We start from the raw sequence: 19,535 nt of genomic DNA on the forward strand, positions 1-19,535 counted from the left end.
GCTAGGTGGCACTGATGCACACTGATCAGTGGCACTGACTGGCACTGATCGGCGGCACTGACTGGCACTGATAGGTGGCACTGATTGGCAGGACTGATAGGTGGCACTGCTCGGCATTGATAGGTGGCACTGACTGGCACAGATGGGTGACACTGAAAGGCAGCTCAGATGGGCACTGATATGTGGCATTGATGTGCACTGGTAGGCACTGATATGTGGCATTCATGTGGCACTGATGGACACTGACAGGTGGCACTGCTGGGGCTACACAGATCATCAGGGCACACTGATCATCAGTGCTCTGAAAATCAGTGTACATGTCCGCTCCGAGGAATGCCGATGAGGACAGAAATGCCGATAACGGGCATTTCCCTATTTACATGTGATCAGCTGTGATTGGACACAGCTGATCACATGACCAAGCCAACATCTTCAGCTCTTTCCGTTGATCGGTGATCCGCTGTGTCCGAGGGATTTTTTTCACAGTGCTGTTGGGAGATCTATGGTGAGATATCAGGGGTCTAAAGAGACCCCCAAAGTCTCACTGTTGAGCCAGAGAAAGGGACTGAGGAAACATATTCCCTGGTTCCTTTCTGCAGCCTCAGCTGCACTGCAGATATATATGAACAGGGACAGCGACTTCTGTTCATTCATATCTGAAGCATAGTAAACACAGTTTACTATGTTTCAGCTTTGAATGACCACAGTGAATGATTAGCACTGGTCACTCGCTGTGTTCATTTAGAAAAGGAAGGGATGGTAAATTTCATATTTACCAATCCCTTCCCCCATTCTCCATCCTGAAGGGGGGCACACAGAGGAGCTCAGACAGCAGGGGAATCACATGTAGACAGGAGGGGGTGATCTGTGTGCCAGGCAGGGGAAATTACTGCAACTGATCTTTTGTGGCTCTCCTGGCTTTCAGGTGTTGCAGTGAAAGCCACATAGAAGATTGGTTCCAGTAATATCTCCCACCTACTGCACTGATTGCCCCCTCCTGTCCACATGAGATTCCTCCTGTTGGGGGGGACTGTAGGGGTCCCCCATGTACCTGTGGCCCCTTGACAGGGCCCAGGGGTGCCTGTGCGAAAATATGGCCTTGGTTGGCTGACTCTACTGTTATTAAACCAGAACAAAGTCTATGTGTGAGTCCAGTAGATTTTTATTTCCCTCCAACAACAGAAGATCAGACAAAAAAGCCAACATATGACAGGAGGTCTTCAGATAAAATGGAGAGTAATTTCAACTTACCAAATAAATGATTCCTTGATTGCTTGATCCTGATACAAACAAAAACAAATTAGAATCATTATTCCAGTATCAGTATTATATATCCTCATTCCATGGCCAGAACCACACCCAGAACCACTGGTGTATAAAGCCAATATAGCTCAACATTATAAAGCCCTTTATTCCAAACTGCATGCAGCTTTGTGGCCATAATCAGTGCAGTGTATGGGAACCATGACTTCTATGGGGATGGGCTTGGTGCCCAACAACACAGAACAACAATACAGGTCATGGTGAGAAGGCAATACATGAATCCAAAAGCCCTTCAACCAATTCAGTGTATAGTACAGTAAAGACTTCTTAGAACTGAAGGCATTCACATGTCTCAATCCAAAAAATTAAACGATTATTCCTCATTTCAGGAAAATCAGCAGAGTTTTCTTTTCTGAAAAAGAGGAATACTCCTTTTAATTGTATGAAGAATTATTATCTCATTTTTGGGATATATGAGGAACGTGAATATTTCTGTTGTAAGGCGGCTTTACTGTGCTACATACAGATGGAGGTCTTATTGATTCCTTCAGTGCCTTCTCACAACAAACTGTACGTTTATACGCTTTTCAATAAAAATATTTCCAACTCATATCCTCTGTCACTGGCATCTTGACCACGCCCACTCCTGCCTTCCCGCTCACCTACCATTCAGTAGTAGCATGCATACTCCTAGCAGCCAAGTCAGATATAACTAAACACTAGAATAAAGACTTAGCCCCAAATGTTTCGGAGTTGTAGCTTCAATTGAGCTTACCTTTGAATATGAAAGAGCTTTATCATTAAGGTTTGATTCATACACCAAATTTGATTGTTTTTTGAAACCCTGGATTACATGACGCAATAAATGAATTCAAGCCAAGTATTCTAGAACATTTATGTTATATGTAGACCATACTGCACATGGCCCCAGTACTGCAAATTCCTTTATTGTCATCTCAGTCACTCTGTTGTACCATTTACTATTTTCCTGTATTTTATTAAGAAAACTTTAATAAAAAATACTGACATAAAAGTTGCTGTTGCCCTCAAATCTACCTTAAACTTAAAAAAATAGAAACACAAGGAACTTACTGCAAAAGAAAAGGATTAATAAAAAAACAGTTAAGGTATTAACTGATCAAAAGCTACAAATTATTCACTTGCTGATAGTTATTAGACCTTAAAAAGACATTTTGGTTCAACAAAGCTCTGTGAGCAAAGGCAAAGGCGGGCAGATGAAGAAGAGTCCTTCATCACCGCATTACACAGAACTGCTATATAGACCCTGGGATATCTATCTAGCACTGGATATGATGTACAGCCCTGTTTAAACACAGCAAGTTCCGGAGTATATTTCCATAGACACAAATGGAGCCATTATTTCAAGAACTGAGATTTACCTTTATAAATGTTGATGGGCTTAGCCATTTTGTCTATTTGTGATATTATTTACATTATCTTCTCTCTTGTCAATTTTTTAAATGTTATCTTGTCTTTCCTGAAGAGAATGAGGTCTCTGGCATTTTTCCGGATGAGAGGCTGGCTGTTGAGTATCCTCTCCTTGTCGTTTGGAGTGTTGGAATCCAGGTCACCGACCACCACAAGCACATTCTCCTTACCTGCAAGAACACAATGGACATCTCACTATTATAGACCAAATCAATACCTGAGAATATCTTTAAAGCTAACCCATCACGACAGATCAATGGGTTCTGCCATTTCTTACCTTCTTTTAAAAATGTCAGTTACTTGGCTCCTATGCTAAACTACTAGCTCCACTACATTATAGCTACCTGACCCAAAGCAAGAATGCAGATCATCATGCCAGAAAAGAGGCAGAGTCAAAGTATAGATATATTGAAACAGGTATCCAAAAATTGTGGCAAAAAAGTATGTTCATCTTGGGGTTTATACATTTGGAAATAAGGCCATTTTAGGTGTTTTGGGGGGTGTTCCTACTGTTCTGGCATTTTTAACAGAAAGTGAAACTTTTTTTTTCAAAGAAAATTAAAAGCCCAACAACTATTAAATACCATGAAAAGAAAGCTCTATCTGTCCCAAAATATTATATAAAATGTAGTGGTTCCAGTGTTGCATAACCAAGGAATTGGAGCATAGTGGAGATCTTTTGGACAGCTTGACACAGAATCCTCAGATATGATACACTGGAGACTAGGAATGCTTAACTTTTAAAAGGCCCCTGGGTTTCTTATCCTTGCCATTGCTGACACTGGATTCACTGTTTAGAAAGTCACCCTCTCCCTCTTCCTTGCTTCTTTTTTTCCATCATGGTTCCTCTCCTGAGAAGGGGTATGTTTTTTAGCCTGTGGATCACAGCACCTGTCACATGCATGGTATGTCTATATGAAAATTACCTCTCAATTCCTGAAGAATCTTATACGTGAAATGTGTCAGCACGGTGGAGATCTTTGGGGCAGCTTGACACAAAAACATTGGACATCATACATTGGCTACTAGGAATGCCTAACATTTAAAAGGCTTCTAGGTATCCTATTGCCATTGTTGATACTGGATCCCCTGTTTAGCAAGGCCCCCTTTCTCTTTCACTCATCCGGGCTTCTTTTTCCTCCACTTCCCCTCATGGTTCATCTCATGGGGAGGGGTGAGTTTTGTTTAGCCTATGGATTGCAGCATCTGCCACATGTCTATATTATTATTATACAGGATTTATATTGCGCCAGTTTGCTCAGCGCTTTACAATATAACGGGAGACAATACAGCAACAATACAGTTCAATACAAGAGGGATAGGAGGGCCTGATCCTTGGAGCTTACACTCTCTATATGGAAAGCACCTCTGGGTTCCTGAAAAAAGCTTAGCGGAGAAATGCCTGAAACTGGTGGAGAGCTTTGGACCAGCTTGACACAAAATTCTTAAGCATGATACATTGGAGACTAGGAATGCTTAATATTTAAAAGGCCCCTGGGTATCTTATCATTGCCATTGCAGATACTGGCTTCCCTGTTTGGAGATACAACACACCTTTCCCATCTCTCTCCCTTGTTTTCCTTTCTTCCTCCCCCTCCCTATGGTTCCACTGCTTGTGGGAAGTGTTGTGTTAGCTTGTGGATTTCAGCACCTGCCACTAGCATGATATTTCTATATGGAAAATACCTTCTGGGTCCTCAAGAAGCTAAATGGTGAAATGCGTTGAGATGAACATTCTTACAATATGATCTTTGTATCATTATAAGATGGTTATCTTCTGGTTATTGTTTTTATGCTAATATTGGATGTGTCGCCATTTTGATAACTTTCCAATCCAAATGTTTTATGTAAATGATGAAGTAATTGTAAGTCAAACTATCATAGAAATGGAAACGGAAAAATAGTAATGAAGGGGAATTACAGGCTGGGGCTAAAGTAGTTAAACAGCCTCAGAATTCACACAATACAAACACTACATTGAATGGTAAAGAGTCAAAGTCTGACCCATTCTGAAGATATTTTTATCTCACAGTTTAGATAACATATCCTGGTGATTCTGCCTCTTTGAGTCCTTTCACAACAAAAAATACTCAGACCCAGATGAGGGGGGAGTGAAACACATTACTGTACATGTTTTATGGGATCATGTAATTAATTCTTTAAGTTTGGACTCTTTCACCATTCACTTTAATGCTCCTGTTAAAGTAGAATTTCATACAAAACCTAACTACTCTTAATATGCTCCCTCCCCCACCCAACAGCTAATCTGACTAATCTGTGTAAGAGAAATCTGTATACTTACCTATTTTCAGGCCACTTTGGTCCAGATCCATCATGATCCAGATCCCCTGTGTCAATCAGCAGCAATAGCAGGGGAGAGGAGGACACGCCATAAGAGCCTTAGGATAATGTTGCCAGTTCCAGATACTACAGCTGGCGCTGGCTAACACAGGATATCGCATGACCATACAACAGTGGTCTAAAAATAGGTAAGTACAGGCCTGGACTGGGACAAAAAGTAGGCCCAGACATTTTGGACTGAGCAGCCCCAAGTCCAGGGATCCTTTCCTTGGAGACTGGTGGTGGAACACCAGGGCTTGGTTTCAAGAGTGACCTTGCCGACCCTGGTAGCTACAGCACTAGTGTCTGTAGGATTTTATTTTTACTTTTTAATATTTTATCTTTTTTTTTACATTTTTTTTGTAGGAGCCCCATTGGAGAGATTTAGTGAGAGGGAAAGAATGGAAGGAAGGAGAGACAGAGAAAGGAAGGAAGGGAGGGAGGAAAGGAGGGACAGAAGAGAGAGAAAGAAAGAAGCAAAAGATAGATAGAGAGAGAGAGGGGGGGGGGAAGAGAGAAGAAAGAAAGGAGAGAGGGGGAAGAGAGAGAGAGGGGGAAGAGAGAGAGAGAGGGGGAAGGAAGAAAGGAAAGAAATAGAGAAAAAAGAAAGGAGAGATGGAGAGAGAGAGAGAGAGAGAGAAGAAAGAAAGAAAGGAGAGAGAAGAAAGAAAGGAGAGAGGGGGGGGGAGAAAGGAGGGGAGAGAAGAAAGAAAGGAGAGAGAAGAAAGAAAGGGAAGAGAGAGGGGGGGGGAGAGAGAAGAAAGAAAGGAAATATAGAGAGAAGAAAGAAAGGAGGAGAGAGAAGAAAGAAAGGAGAGAGAGAGGGGGGAGAGGGAAGGAAGAAAGGGAAGAAATAGGGAAGAAAGAAAGGAGAGAGGGAGAGAGAGGGGGGGGGGTGGAGAAAGAGAGAAGAAAGAACGGAGAGGGGGGAGGAAAGAAAGAGAAAAAAGGAGAGAGAGAGGGGGGAGAGATGGAGAGAGAGGAAGAAAGAAAGAGAGAGGGAGAGAGAGAGAGAGAGAAGAAAGGGAAGAAAGAGTGTGGGCGGGGCAGACACAGGAGGACAGGGTAGGAGCTTTCTCTCTCCTTTCCTGTCTGTGGTAATGGGGGGGACTGTCAACACTGGGGACAGTCTATCCTGACAGAACCTGACAGCACTGCTGCAGGAGATGAGGGCCGATACAGGAGCCCATGGCAGCAGGAGATGGAGAGAGAAACCAGAAGGTGCCACTGAATGCTTGCAGGAGGGAGAGGAGGAGAGTTAGGCATTCAGTGGCGGCAGGTGAGAAATGCACAGTCTGGTTCCTCTATGTGCAGCCTGGCCACCCCTCCTATCCAGGCAGCCCTGGGCCCATCCGGCAAATGCCCGTTGTGCCCTATGGCCAGTCCAGGCCTGGGTAAGTATACAGTTCTTTGCTACACAGGTAAGTTATAAATTATAATGGGTGTTAGGAGGGGAATTTTAGAGAATAATTTAAATTTTGCATTGAATTCTATTTAGGCAGGTGCAATCAAGTTTCTCCACTGTAGGGGGCACTAGACCCAAGCGGTACCACAGCCTGGAGAGGAAGTCAGGAGAATCCTAGTTTCTCTATGGTTTCCTGGTCCCTGAAGGCAGCATTCTGATTGGCTTCACTGCATCCAGATGACTTCTAGCAGCCATCTTGGGTCAATAGAGGCTTTATACGTCCCTGCCCCAGGTTTTGGCACGCTTTAGCACTGTGGTTAGAGTAGGACACCCATATGTGAGGGGAAGTATTAGCAGCAGGGAAAGGTTCCTGATGAGTAGGAGCAGGCTAGTGACACCCAATCCTGCTACAGAAGCCTCCCCTTTGGGACCAGGCCAGCCAGGCTGCATTGCACCCTCTGAAAACAGATGCTGTTGGTACATCTTTACCCGCTGTACCTCTGCATTAAACAGAACTGTGAGTCTCACCCAAAGCAGCGCTCTCTTCTGATAGGGTTGTTTGTAGCTGAGCATACTCTGCAATACAAGTGTTGAGGTATCTAAAACCAGACTGTGTGTCATTACCGCACCACACTGCACCTCCCTACATCTACTTTAAATGTATATACTGTATGTTTTAAGCCACTCTCTGGGTACCCAATGAAGAGGAGTCTTGTTTTACATGAGTTGCCTCACCGGAGCCAGTTAGCTCCATTTTACTAAAATACCTTTAGAAGCCCCAGTGCCCATTGGATGTTTACCTTCTGGAAGTTTAAACTGCCAAAAGGTTGTTACACCTCACGGAATCCACCCAAAATAGTTTGCCCCTTAGGAATATAAGTGCCTTGGTCTTACCTAGTGTTTGGGAAAGATGGCAGACTTCCTGGTCATAGAGGGAATCTGTCACATCTGTGATGTTGATTCTCCCTCGGTCCTTGGAATGATACAAAATGGCAAAGTCACATCGGGATGCCTTCTCTCTGAAACCGGACGATCCATCGTTTGTTATGACGGTTGATTTAACTTCTCTGATCAGTAAATTCTGGAATCTGAGGGCATCGCACAGGAAACCGTAAGAGTTCTCAGCTTCCCTGGAAAATATACCGACAACACTTCCCGGGCTGATTTTTGCAATCAAAATAAAAACTGCATTTTTGGGTTGACTCCAGACCTGGGAAACAAAGTGAAATACAGCCATGGTAAGAACTCTGGGAGAAATACATAAAAGATACACATGATGCAGTCTGTCAGTGACACTAACACAAAGGGTGCACTTATGAGGAATTTGCATCACAATTTTCCCAGTGACAAATCATGTACGTTTGTTCTTTGTGAGATGGGGACCCCCCCCCCTCAATGTTATTAGGTTATTTCCTGTGTTGGATGAATGTCTTTTAATTGATTTAAAATGGAAAATACCACATTAGGTCCCTAGATGACAAAGCATTGAAAGAACTTTCATAAGCTCTATCTCGGGGATGTCACACTCAATTAGATTGCGGGCTGCAATAGCATTATGATTGCCCTCAAGGTTCCGGTTGTATCTGGAAGACTAGATGTCCAGAGCTCCACTCCCCCCCTTACATCAGATGTCAAGAGCCCCCCCCGTCCCCAACCATCAGAAGTCAAGAGTTCCCTCACTTCGTTACATCACAGTGCACCCCTCTTACTTCTGCTACTGCCAGGAAGAAGCTGGGGGTGAAGCTGGGAAGCAGAAAGAGCAGTGTCTGGAGGAGGACCATAGGAGTAAGGAGTCTTCTGAATGCTGAGATCTGGGGTGACAGAGACAAGGGGGTACTGAGTCTGTACAGAGACTCAGCATCTTTAGAGGAGCTCTGTCCTCCTCTCTGCTGCTGACTGCTGGGATGGACAGGACTCTTCATGGCTGCATTAGGAAGCACAGGATCTGGTGGAGGAGTTCTGTCCTCCTCTCTGCTGAGACAAGGTGGGGCAGAGACAAGGGGAGGGGTTGTGCTGCAGTGCCAGGAGAGGTGCTAGGGCCAAATGAAATGACGCGGTGGGCCAGATTCCATGTATTTGATACAAGTGCTCTATCTACTGGACAAATGCTGTATTTTGCTTTTTAAATTAATACAAATATTTGTCCATCACAGCAAACAGTATATTAATATTGATCTGTTACCCTGTTCACAGAGAACACATACAAAACTTGAACTGCATGAACTGCTATGCAAATGTTTGATAACCAATATATTGGATAATAGAGGTAATTGTAGATATAATGCTCCCTAATGTATCCTCCAGTTTTTAGGTTTTTGTTCCAATGTTGAATAGGACTTTAAAGTTCAGTACTTTGGAACAAACCCCCCCCCAAAGTACAACACATTTTAATTTATCAATACAGAAAATATATAAAACAAAAACAAATCAAACAATCTTCTGCGCTCAAGTGTGGCAACAATGTAATGGGAATATACTCTCTACTGCATGTATCTCAAGTCCATGGACGTGGTCTTGGTCCTCAAAGATGCACTGAGCCCCTCTGCCCTCCCCAGGTCATGGTAATTTGTAAGCACCAGATGCAGAAAAACAAAAGAGGGAGCACCAGTCCACTGTGTTAAGGGACAATAAATGAAATATGTGTTGTGTTTATTCATTATATTCTATTCTTTTATTCATTGTTTTATATGTTTTGCAGCCCTGATGGAGGCGGAGTTTTTCCTCCTGAAACATATTGGCTGTCTATGTTTGCTGAAATTATGAATAAAAAAAAGCATCTCCGGACTCTTTCAATTTTGGTCTGGTGATTGTTATTTCTATAATTTGCTTTACTTTTATACTTTGGGATGCCCCTGAAAGAAGGGGGGAGGGGCAGTTTTATAGCTGACTTACCCAAGCCAGTAAATTTACTTGCAAACCTTCTTGCATTTTGAACAAACATCGAACTCCCAGCACTAAGCTGAAGTCCCTTTCACGGCTCCTTAGAAATCTATGTATTCGCTGTGCTTTTCTATGCATGGGAGGGCATATTCTGCTGGTTATTTTTAGGGAGAGAACAGGACAGAGTTCTGTTTGCAGGAGGTTCAACCATCTCAGCAAACAAATTGGCTAAGCCCGAATCCCAATATAATCTATGGGAGTGTTAGGACCAGGACCTGAACCCACAACCTCTGTTGCATCGAGCAGTAGATTTTCATGCTGAGCCACCTAAGATACTGGGCAGCTCTTCGCATGCTTCCTTAGGTAAAAGTACTTTCTATCTTGTTTCTTGGGAGCCTTGAACTCCTTGCTCCTCCCACAATCTTCCTATTTAGGCCATGCCTTTGCACTTCTTCTTTGCCAGATGATTGTGCTCTTCTCCAGCCAATATCTTGCTCCTTTTGCTGTCTGTATCTTTACTACAACTCATTACTGACCTTAGCTTGTTCCTCGGCTACACTTCTGCTTGAATCCAACCTGCAACCACTTGTTACTGACCTTCGGATTGCTTTCTCACTACTCTTCTGCTTGATCTTTACCTGCTATATCTTCTACTGAACCCCAGCTTGCTGATCTCCTGGTGGGGCGATCTTGAGGACCACAACCTGGTACTGCAGTTAAACCATCTCCACCATCAGGAGCTCTGGGGGAAACCAGTTAATGCTTAGATCCTGTCCTGTGTCTCTGGTGAACCCGCATCATCTTCCAGGGTGACCTGCTTGTTTACTTATCTGCTTTAAAGAGTAACTCCACTTTTGTGGAGAAAAAAAACAACCCTCTGGGTGACCTGTGCACATTGCAGCTACATTGCACACTTTGTTGAATATTTCTACATTTTGTTATTCTGAAGAAAGGGATGTTTGTTTTTCTGCGTCCATGTGCAAAGTGAATCTGTATGGGAGTGACTTCATAATTATCAATCAGCTGCTGTACCTGCATAACTCTAATGTGGAAAGTGGCAGGGTCTGCATCCCTTTAGATGTGAATTCCCTTTGGGAGTATCTCACCAAAAATGACATTTTTGTTGCAGGGGATGCCCAAAATCTGATTTAAATCTTAGAGCAGACTTCTTGGAAAATCAGTGAACCAATCACACAAGCAGGAAATTAATACCCGGGGGACGTTCTATATACTATCTTTTGATAGCATTTGATTTAAATATAACTTCTGTCGCAATTGTATTTGATATATATAGTTGCTAATTTTTTTCCCCCAAGAACATGGAGGTACCCTTTAAGTAACATGGTTGGAGGATATCTTCCACCTACACGTGAAGTTGCAGAGTAGTAGGACGTACACCTTTATAAGTGACTTCTATTTACAAACAGTGGCCAGGGAACTGCCATTTATCAGTGGTAGCACTTCCTGCTCTAAATGACAGATCCCTGCCAGATAAACAAATGGGCCGGGGATCCTGGGTGACGTCATGGATCAAATGTGATCAAAACTGAAAAACTCAACTTAATTCCTCTAAAAAAAATCCCTACAGATCAAATAACCAACATTCCTCACCTTGGATATAAAACTCCGGATTTTAGAGAAGAAAAACATGTGAAAGACAAAAAAAGAAAAATATATATAACAACTCATGTTCAATCTGTTCCAGCAGATACTAAATGTTCTCCAAATATTAGAAAGCTGCAACCTGATAGAAATGTGAGACTAGAATCATGTTCTATAGAGGTGGATGAGCCAACACACACACACTTTCCCCGGGGAGGATCTTCTCCAGATCTTCCATTTCTGATCTGTTGGTGGAGTGAGTTCTGTTACTGAGAAGACACCAAACTGTGACCCCAATTATTACAATGTAGCAGCCCCAGGGCTAAATAGAGACCCCATTTGTTTTTCTTGATATGAGATATGAAGAGATCCCTGTACAGATTTATCACCAGTAACTCAACCATAAGTTTAGATCCCTGAGGGTCAACTTACTTGAAGTAGAGGGCTTCAAATATGGTGCCTGACATCACCAAAGGGCCACAGATAATATTCAGTAAATGTAACTATACAAAGAACTGTCAGAGACTGCAGACTGTTCTGCCTTCAGCAGGGAAATTCATTATGTTTGGTCTCCCTGCAATATTAAGTGTGGACACTGGATGGAGCCCAAATTAAATTTACTGTCTTGCAGAAAGCAGAAACTGTTTAGGTAATAAAAGCTCCCATCATCCTTCATTCTAATAAAAGGAAACGGGCGCATCTTGGAAGCTCAGACTCTGTCTTAAGAACTGAGGCAGAGGAAATTAGCCATCATCCCTGATGAACATGGTGTGGAATGAACGTACAACCTCTGCAGGCAACATCGCTGGAGAGCATGGACCTACTGCCAACCGCAACCTACTTATTTCATGGTGTATTGTATGTTTCATGCATTGATTGTATGTATTTCTCATCTGTTTTTTTTTCCCCAATAGCTGCACCCCACATTGTTTTGTCAGAAAGCTTCAAGATTACATTCATCCTGGCTTATTGCAGAATAGGAGGGTTTAGCTGCATATCGAGTTACACACAGGGAAACACAGACACACTACAGGAAATGGTCAGAGACTGCAGACATACTACAGAGAATGGTCAAAGACAACAGACATACTACATGAGGTGGCCAGGGACTGCAGACAGACTTCAGGAGATGATCAGAGACTGCAGGCATGGTACAGGAGATGGTCAGAGATTGCAGACAGACTACAGGTGGCAGGGTCTGCATTCCTTTAAACGTTACTTCCCTTTGGGAGTATCTCACCAAAAATGCCAATTGTCCCATTACTTTTGGTCCCTTAACAAGTGGGAGGCACATATGCAAACTGTTGTAATTCCTACACCGTTCACCTGATTTGGATGTAAATACCCTCAAATTAAAGCTGACAGTCTGCAGTTAAAGCACATCTTGTTCGTTTCATTTCAAATCCATTGTGGTGGTGTATAGAGCCAAAAATGTTACAATTGTGTCGATGTCCCAATATTTATGGACCTAACTGTATATATATATATTAATTTGCTATTTTTCCCCCAAGAACGTAGAGGTTCCTTATAAATAACCTGGTTGGAGGATATCTTCCACCTACACGTGAAGTTGCAGAGTAGTAGGACGTACACCTTTATAAGTGACTTCTTTTTACAAACAGTGGCCAGGGAACTGCCATTTATCAGTGGTAGCACTTCCTGCTCTAAATGACAGATCCCTGCCAGATAAACTAATGGGCCGGGGATCCTGGGTGACGTCACGGATCAAATATGATCAAAACTGAAAAACACAACTTAATTCCTCTAAAAAAAAGCCCTACAGATCAAATAACCAACATTCCTCACCTTGGATATAAATCTCCAGATTACAGAGAAGAAGGAAACTATCTGAAAGACAAAAAGAGAAAAATATATATAACAACTCATGTTCAATCTGTTCCAGCAGATACTAAATGTTCTCCAAATATTAGAGAGCTGCAACCTGATAGAAATGTGAGACTAGAATCATGTGCTACGGAGGTGGATAACAAACCCCCCCCCCACACACACACACTTTCCCTGGGGAGGATCTTCTGCAGATCTTCCATTTCTGATCTGTTGGTGGAGTGAGTTCTGTTACTGAGAAGACACCAAACTGTGACCCCAATTATTACAATGTAGCAGCCCCAGGGCTACATAGAGACCCCATTTGTTTTTGTTCTTGATATGAGATATGAGGAGATCCCTGTACAGATTTATCACCAGTAACTCAACCATAAGTTTAGATCGCTGAGGGTCAACTTACTTGAAGTAGAGGGCTTCAAATATGGTCCCTGACATCACCAAAGGGCCACAGATAATATTCAGTAAATGTAGCTTTACTAAGAACTGTCAGAGACTGCAGACTGTTCTGCCTTCAGCAGAGAAATTCATTATGTTTGTCCTCCCTGTAATATTAAGTGTGGCCACTGGATGGAGCCCAAATTAAATTTACTGTCTTGCAGAAACTGTTTAGGTAATAAAAGCTCCCATCATCCTTCATTTTAATAAATGGAAACGGGTGCATCTTGGAAGCTCAGACTCTACCTTAAGAACTGAGGCAGAGGAAATCAGCCATCATCCCTGATGCACATGTTGTGGAATGAACTTACAACCCCTGCAGGCAGCATCGCAAGAGAGCATGGACCTACTGCCAACCACAACCTACTTATTTCATGTGAATTGTATGTTTCATACATTGATTGTATGCATTTCTCATGTTTTTTTTCAAATTGTTTCACCCACATTGTTTTGTCAGAAAGCTTCAAGATTACATTCATCCTGGCTTATTGCAGAATAGGAGAGTTTAGCTGCATATCGAATTACACACAGGGAAATGTGTAGCGAGGAAAGAACACAGACATACTACAGGAGATGGTCAGAGACTGCAGACATACTACAGGAGATGGTCAGAGACTGCAGACATACTACAGGAGATGGTCAGAGACTGCAGACATGCTACAGGAGATGGTCAGAGACTGCAAACATACTATAGGAAATGGTCAGAGACTGCAGACATGCAACAGGAGATGGTCAGAGACTGCTGACATGCAACAGGAGATGGTCAGAGACTGCAGACATACTATAGGAAATGGTCAGAGACTGCAGACATGCAACAGGAGATGGTCAAAGACTGCATACATAATACAGGAGATGGTCAGAGACTGCAGACATACTACAGGAGATGGTCAGAGACTGAAGGCAAACTACAGGAGGTGGTCAAAGACTGCAGATGCAGACATACTACAAGAGATGGTCAGAGACTGTGGACATGATACAGTAGATGGTCAGAGACTGCAGACATAATAGAGGAGATGGTCAGAGACTGCAGATATAATACAGGAGATGGTCAGAGACTGCAGACATACTACAGGAGATGGTCAGAGATTGCAGACATACTACAGGAGATGGTCAGAGATTGCAGACAGACTACAGGAGATGGTCATAGATTGCAGACATACTACAGGTGGCAGGGTCTGCATTCTTTTAATGTTAATTCCCTTTGTGAGTATCTCACCCAAAATGGCATTCTGGGGATATCAATGAACCAATCACACAAGCAGGAATTTACACACCTGGAGGGTGTTCTGTATACTATCTGTGTACAGAACTCCTCCAGGTTGCCATATTGAATTTTACAGAAATTTACGGCATCTACAGATTGACGAGGAAAGGGAATTTTTAATAGCATTCGATTTAAATATGACTTGTGTCACAATTGTATTGGCTATATATATACAGTATATATATATATATTAATTTGCTATTTTTTCCCCCAAGAGCGTGGAGGTTCCTTATAAATAACCTGGTTGGAGGATATCTTATACCTACATGTGAAGTTGCAGAGTAGTAGGACGTACACCTTTATAAGTGACTTCTATTTACAAACAGTGGCCAGGGAACTGCCATTTATCAGTGGTAGCACTTCCTGCTCTAAATGACAGATCCCTGCCAGAGAAACAAATGGGCCGGGGATCCTGGGTGACGTCACGGATCAAATATGATCAAAACTGAAAAAGTAAACTTAATTCCTCTAAAAAAATCCCTACAGATCAAATAACCAACATTCCTCACCTTGGATATAAAACTCCGGATTTTAGAGAAGAAAAACATCTGAAAGACAAAAAAAGAAAAATATATATAACAACTCATGTTCAATTGTTCTAGCAGATACTAAATGTTCTCCAAATATTAGAGAGCTGCAACCTGATAGAAATGTGAGACTAGAATCATGTTCTACGAAGGTGGATGAGCCCCCCCCCCCCACACACACACACACTTTCCCCGGGGAGGATCTTCTCCAGATCTTCCATTTCTGATCTGTTGGTGGAGTGAGTTCCGTTACTGAGAAGACACCAAACTGTGACCCCAATTATTACAATGTAGCAGCCCCAGGGCTAAATAGAGACCCCATCTGTTTTTCTTGATATGAGATATGAGGAGATCCCTGTACAGATTTATCACCAGTAACTCAACCATAAGTTTAGATCTCTGAGGGTCAACTTACTTGAAGTAGAGGGCTTCAAATATGGTCCCTGACATCACCAAAGGGCCACAGATAATATTCAGTAAATGTAGCTTTACTAAGAACTGTCAGAGACTGCAGACTGTTCTGCCTTCAGCAGGGAAATTCATTATGTTTGGTCTCCCTGCAATATTAAGTGTGGACACTGGATGGAGCCCAAATTAAATTTACTATCTTGCAGAAAGCAGAAACTGTTTAGGTAATAAAAGCTCCCATCATCCTTCATTCTAATAAAAGGAAACGGGCGCATCTTGGAAGCTCAGACTCTGTCTTAAGAACTGAGGCAGAGGAAATCAGCCATCATCCCTGATGAACATGGTGTGGAATGAACGTACAACCCCTGCAGGCAACATCGCTGGAGAGCATGGACCTACTGCCAACCGCAACCTACTTATTTCATGGTGTATTGTATGTTTCACACATTGATTGTATGTATTTCTCATCTGTTTTTTTTCCCCAATAGCTGCACCCCACATTGTTTTGTCAGAAAGCTTCAAGATTACATTCATCCTGGCTTATTGCAGAATAGGAGGGCTTAGCTGCATGTCCAGTTACACACAGGGAAATGTGTAGCGAGGACAAAACACAGACATACTACAGGAGATGGTCAGAGACTGCAGACATACTACAGGAGGTGGTCAGAGACTGCAGACATGGTACAGGAGATGGTCAGAGATTGCAGACAGACTACAGGTGGCAGGGTCTGCATTCCTTTAAACGTTAATTCCCTTTGGGAGTATCTCACCAAAAATGACATTCTGGGGATATCAATGAACCAATCACACAAGTAGGAATTTATATACCTGGAGGGTGTTCTGTATACTATCTGTGTACAGAACTCCTCCAGGTTGCCATATTGAATTTTACAGAAATTTACAGCATCTGCAGATTGACGAGGAAAGGGAATTTTTAATAGCATTCGATTTAAATATGACTTGTGTCACAATTGTATTGGCTATATATATATACTGTATATATATATATTAATTTGCTATTTTTCCCCCAAGAACGTAGAGGTTCCTTATAAATAACCTGGTTGGAGGATATCTTCCACCTACACATGAAGTTGCAGAGTAGTAGGACGTACACCTTTATAAGTGACTTCTTTTTACATACAGTGGCCAGGGAACTGCCATTTATCAGTGGTAGCACTTCCTGCTCTAAATGACAGATCCCTGCCAGATAAACTAATGGGCCGGGGATCCTGGGTGACGTCACGGATCAAATATGATCAAAACTGCAAAACTCAACATAATTCCTCTAAAAAAAGCCCTACAGATCAAATAACCAACATTCCTCACCTCGGATATAAATCTCCAGATTATAGAGAAGAAGGAAACTATCTGAAAGACAAAAAGAGAAAAATATATATAACAACTCATGTTCAATCTGTTCCAGCAGATACTAAATGTTCTCCAAATATTAGAAAGCTGCAACCTGATAGAAATGTGAGGCTAGAATCATGTGCTACGGAGGAGGATGACAACCCCCCCCCCACACACACTTTCCCCGGGGAGGATCTTCTCCAGATCTTCCATTTCTGATCTGTTGGTGGAGTGAGTTCTGTTACTGAGAAGACACCAAACTGTGACCCCAATTATTACAATGTAGCAGCCCCAGGGCTAAATAGAGACCCCATCTGTTTTTCTTGATATGAGATATGAGGAGATCCCTGTACAGATTTATCACCAGTAACTCAACCATAAGTTTAGATCGCTGAGGGTCAACTTACTTGAAGTAGAGGGCTTCAAATATGGTCCCTGACATCACCAAAGGGCCACAGATAATATTCAGTAAATGTAGCTTTACTAAGAACTGTCAGAGACTGCAGACTGTTCTGCCTTCAGCAGAGAAATTCATTATATTTATCCTCCCTGTAATATTAAGTGTGGCCACTGGATGGAGCCCAAATTAAATTTACTGTCTTGCAGAAACTGTTTAGGTAATAAAAGCTCCCATTATCCTTCATTTTAATAAATGGAAATGGGTGCATCTTGGAAGCTCAGACTCTACCTTAAGAACTGAGGCAGAGGAAATCAGCCATCATCCCTGATGCACATGTTGTGGAATGAACTTACAACCCCTGCAGGCAGCATCGCTGGAGAGCATGGACCTACTGCCAACCGCAACCTACTTATTTCATGTGTATTGTATGTTTCATATATTGATTGTATGCATTTCTCATGTTTTTTTTCAAATTGTTTCACCCACATTGTTTTGTCAGAAAGCTTCAAGATTACATTCATCCTGGCTTATTGCAGAATAGGAGGGTTTAGCTGGGAAATGTGTAGCGAGGACAGAACACAGACATACTACAGGAGATGGTCAGAGACTGCAGACATGCTACAGGAGATGGTCAGAGACTGCAGATATACTATAGGAAATAGTCAGAGACTGCAGACATGCAACAGGATGGTCAGAGAATGCAGACATGCAACAGGAGATTGTCAAAGACTGTATACATGCAACAGGAGATGGTCAGAGACTGCAGACATGCAACAGGAGATGGTCAGAGACTGTATACATGCAACAGGAGATGGTCAGAGAATGCAGACATGCAACAGGAGATGGTCAGAGACTGCAGACATGCAACAGGAGATGGTCAAAGACTGCATACATAATACAGGAGATGGTCAGAGACTGCAGACATACTACAGGAGATAGTCAGAGACTGAAGGCAAACTACAGGAGGTGGTCAAAGACTGCAGATGCAGACATACTACAAGAGATGGTCAGAGACTGTGGACATGATACAGTAGGTGGTCAGAGACTGCAGACATAATAGAGGAGATGGTCAGAGACTGCAGATATAATACAGGAGATGGTCAGAGACTGCAGACATACTATAGGAGATGGTCAGAGACTGCAGGCAAACTACAGGAGATGGTCAGAGACTGCAGACATACTACAAGAGATGGTCACAGTCTGCAGACATACTACAGGAGATGGTCAGAGACTGCAGACACACTACAGGAGATGGTCAGAGACTGCAGACATAATAGAGGAGATGGTCAGAGACTGCAGACATAATACAGGAGATGGTCAGAGACTGCAGACACACTACAGGAGATGGTCAGAGACTGCAGACACACTACAGGAGATGGTCAGAGACTGCAGACATAATAGAGGAGATGGTCAGAGACTGCAGACATAATGCTAGGAGCTGGTCAGAGACTGCAGGCAAACTGCAGGAGATGGTCAGAGACTGCAGACAAACTACAGGAGATGCTCAGAGACTGCAGACATACCACAGAGGATTGTTAGAGACTGCAGACATAATACAGGAGAAGGTCAGGGGAGCACCACAAGTCCCAATGTCCATATAGCTGGAATAGGACTACAAGTCCCAGCAGTCCTGAGCTCCCTCTAGGGTTGCAGGTTTCATCACCTTTATTAAGAGTCGCTCGGCCTGTATGCGTTCTCCTCCGGTGGGTTGAGGTGGAGCTCGGCGTCTGTCTGTCCTCAGCACAGTGTCAGCTCAGACTGGGATACAAAGAGAAAGTGAAAGCAGTCATCCTCCTCCTCGCTCTTCCTGTTCCAGCTTGTCAGTACAAAGGTCCTCGGAGAAGTCACATGACTGTTACTGGCTGACAATCACTTCATTTGCAGCTAAACCACTACTCAAAAAAATAAAAGGAAGACTTTGAAAACCCATCTGATCCCAATGGGGAGAATTCTCCTTCTGGATCTCTATACTGACATGGACGGGGTGATGTGTGAGGAACGTAAGGACGCCCCATCGTTGGATGGAAATGATCGACCTACAGGGGACTGAATTCAGACACCCCGAAAATCAAAATCAAAATATGATGCAGAAGGCTAGACCATTTTGCTGAAATGTCATTGCAGCAACTCAGAATGGTCCTCAGTAGTTTGTATGACCCCCATGTGGTTGTATGCATGCCTGACAACGTCTGTGGAGGATCCTAATGAGACCACGGATGGTGTCTTGGGGGATTTTCCATCATTGGTGTCAGTGGGAGGAATAGTGCCCCATCATTGGTGTCAGTGGAAGGAATAGTGTCCCATCATTGGTGTCAGTGGGAGGAATAGTGTCCCATCATTGGTGTCAGTGGGAGGAATAGTGCCCAT

General features: G+C 42.9%; 1 protein-coding gene across 1 annotated transcript; it reads right to left on the reverse strand.

The window, feature by feature from the left end:
- Positions 1 to 2,668: 2,668 nt before the first annotated feature.
- Positions 2,669 to 18,931, reverse strand: LOC149452007 (uncharacterized). The gene is made up of 6 exons (XM_089689947.1): positions 18,832 to 18,931; positions 16,745 to 16,786; positions 14,993 to 15,031; positions 12,746 to 12,787; positions 7,352 to 7,667; positions 2,669 to 2,882 (listed from the first exon to the last, which is right to left on the reverse strand). The coding sequence occupies exons 3-6, from the start codon at positions 15,029 to 15,031 to the stop codon at positions 2,713 to 2,715; spliced, it is 567 nt and encodes a 188-aa protein (XP_089546073.1). The 5' UTR covers positions 16,745 to 16,786; positions 18,832 to 18,931; the 3' UTR covers positions 2,669 to 2,712.
- Between the last annotated feature and the right edge of the window lie 604 nt (positions 18,932 to 19,535).

This window comes from Staurois parvus, unplaced genomic scaffold (genome assembly GCF_062004578.1).
Source record: "Staurois parvus isolate SC_StPar_1 unplaced genomic scaffold, SC_StPar_1.0 ptg000503l, whole genome shotgun sequence".
In the NCBI taxonomy this organism is placed as follows: Eukaryota; Metazoa; Chordata; class Amphibia; order Anura; family Ranidae; genus Staurois; species Staurois parvus.

Coding starts and splice junctions, on each gene's coding strand:
- LOC149452007 (XM_089689947.1), bottom strand. CDS start 15,031: ATGTTTTTCTTCTCTAAAATCCGGAGTTTTATATCCAAG. Junction 12,788..14,992: donor TCCGGAGTTTTATATCCAAG/GTGAGGAATGTT, acceptor TTTGTCTTTCAG/ATAGTTTCCTTCTTCTCTGT. Junction 2,883..7,351: donor CCATCTTTCCCAAACACTAG/GTAAGACCAAGG, acceptor GTGTTCTTGCAG/GTAAGGAGAATGTGCTTGTG.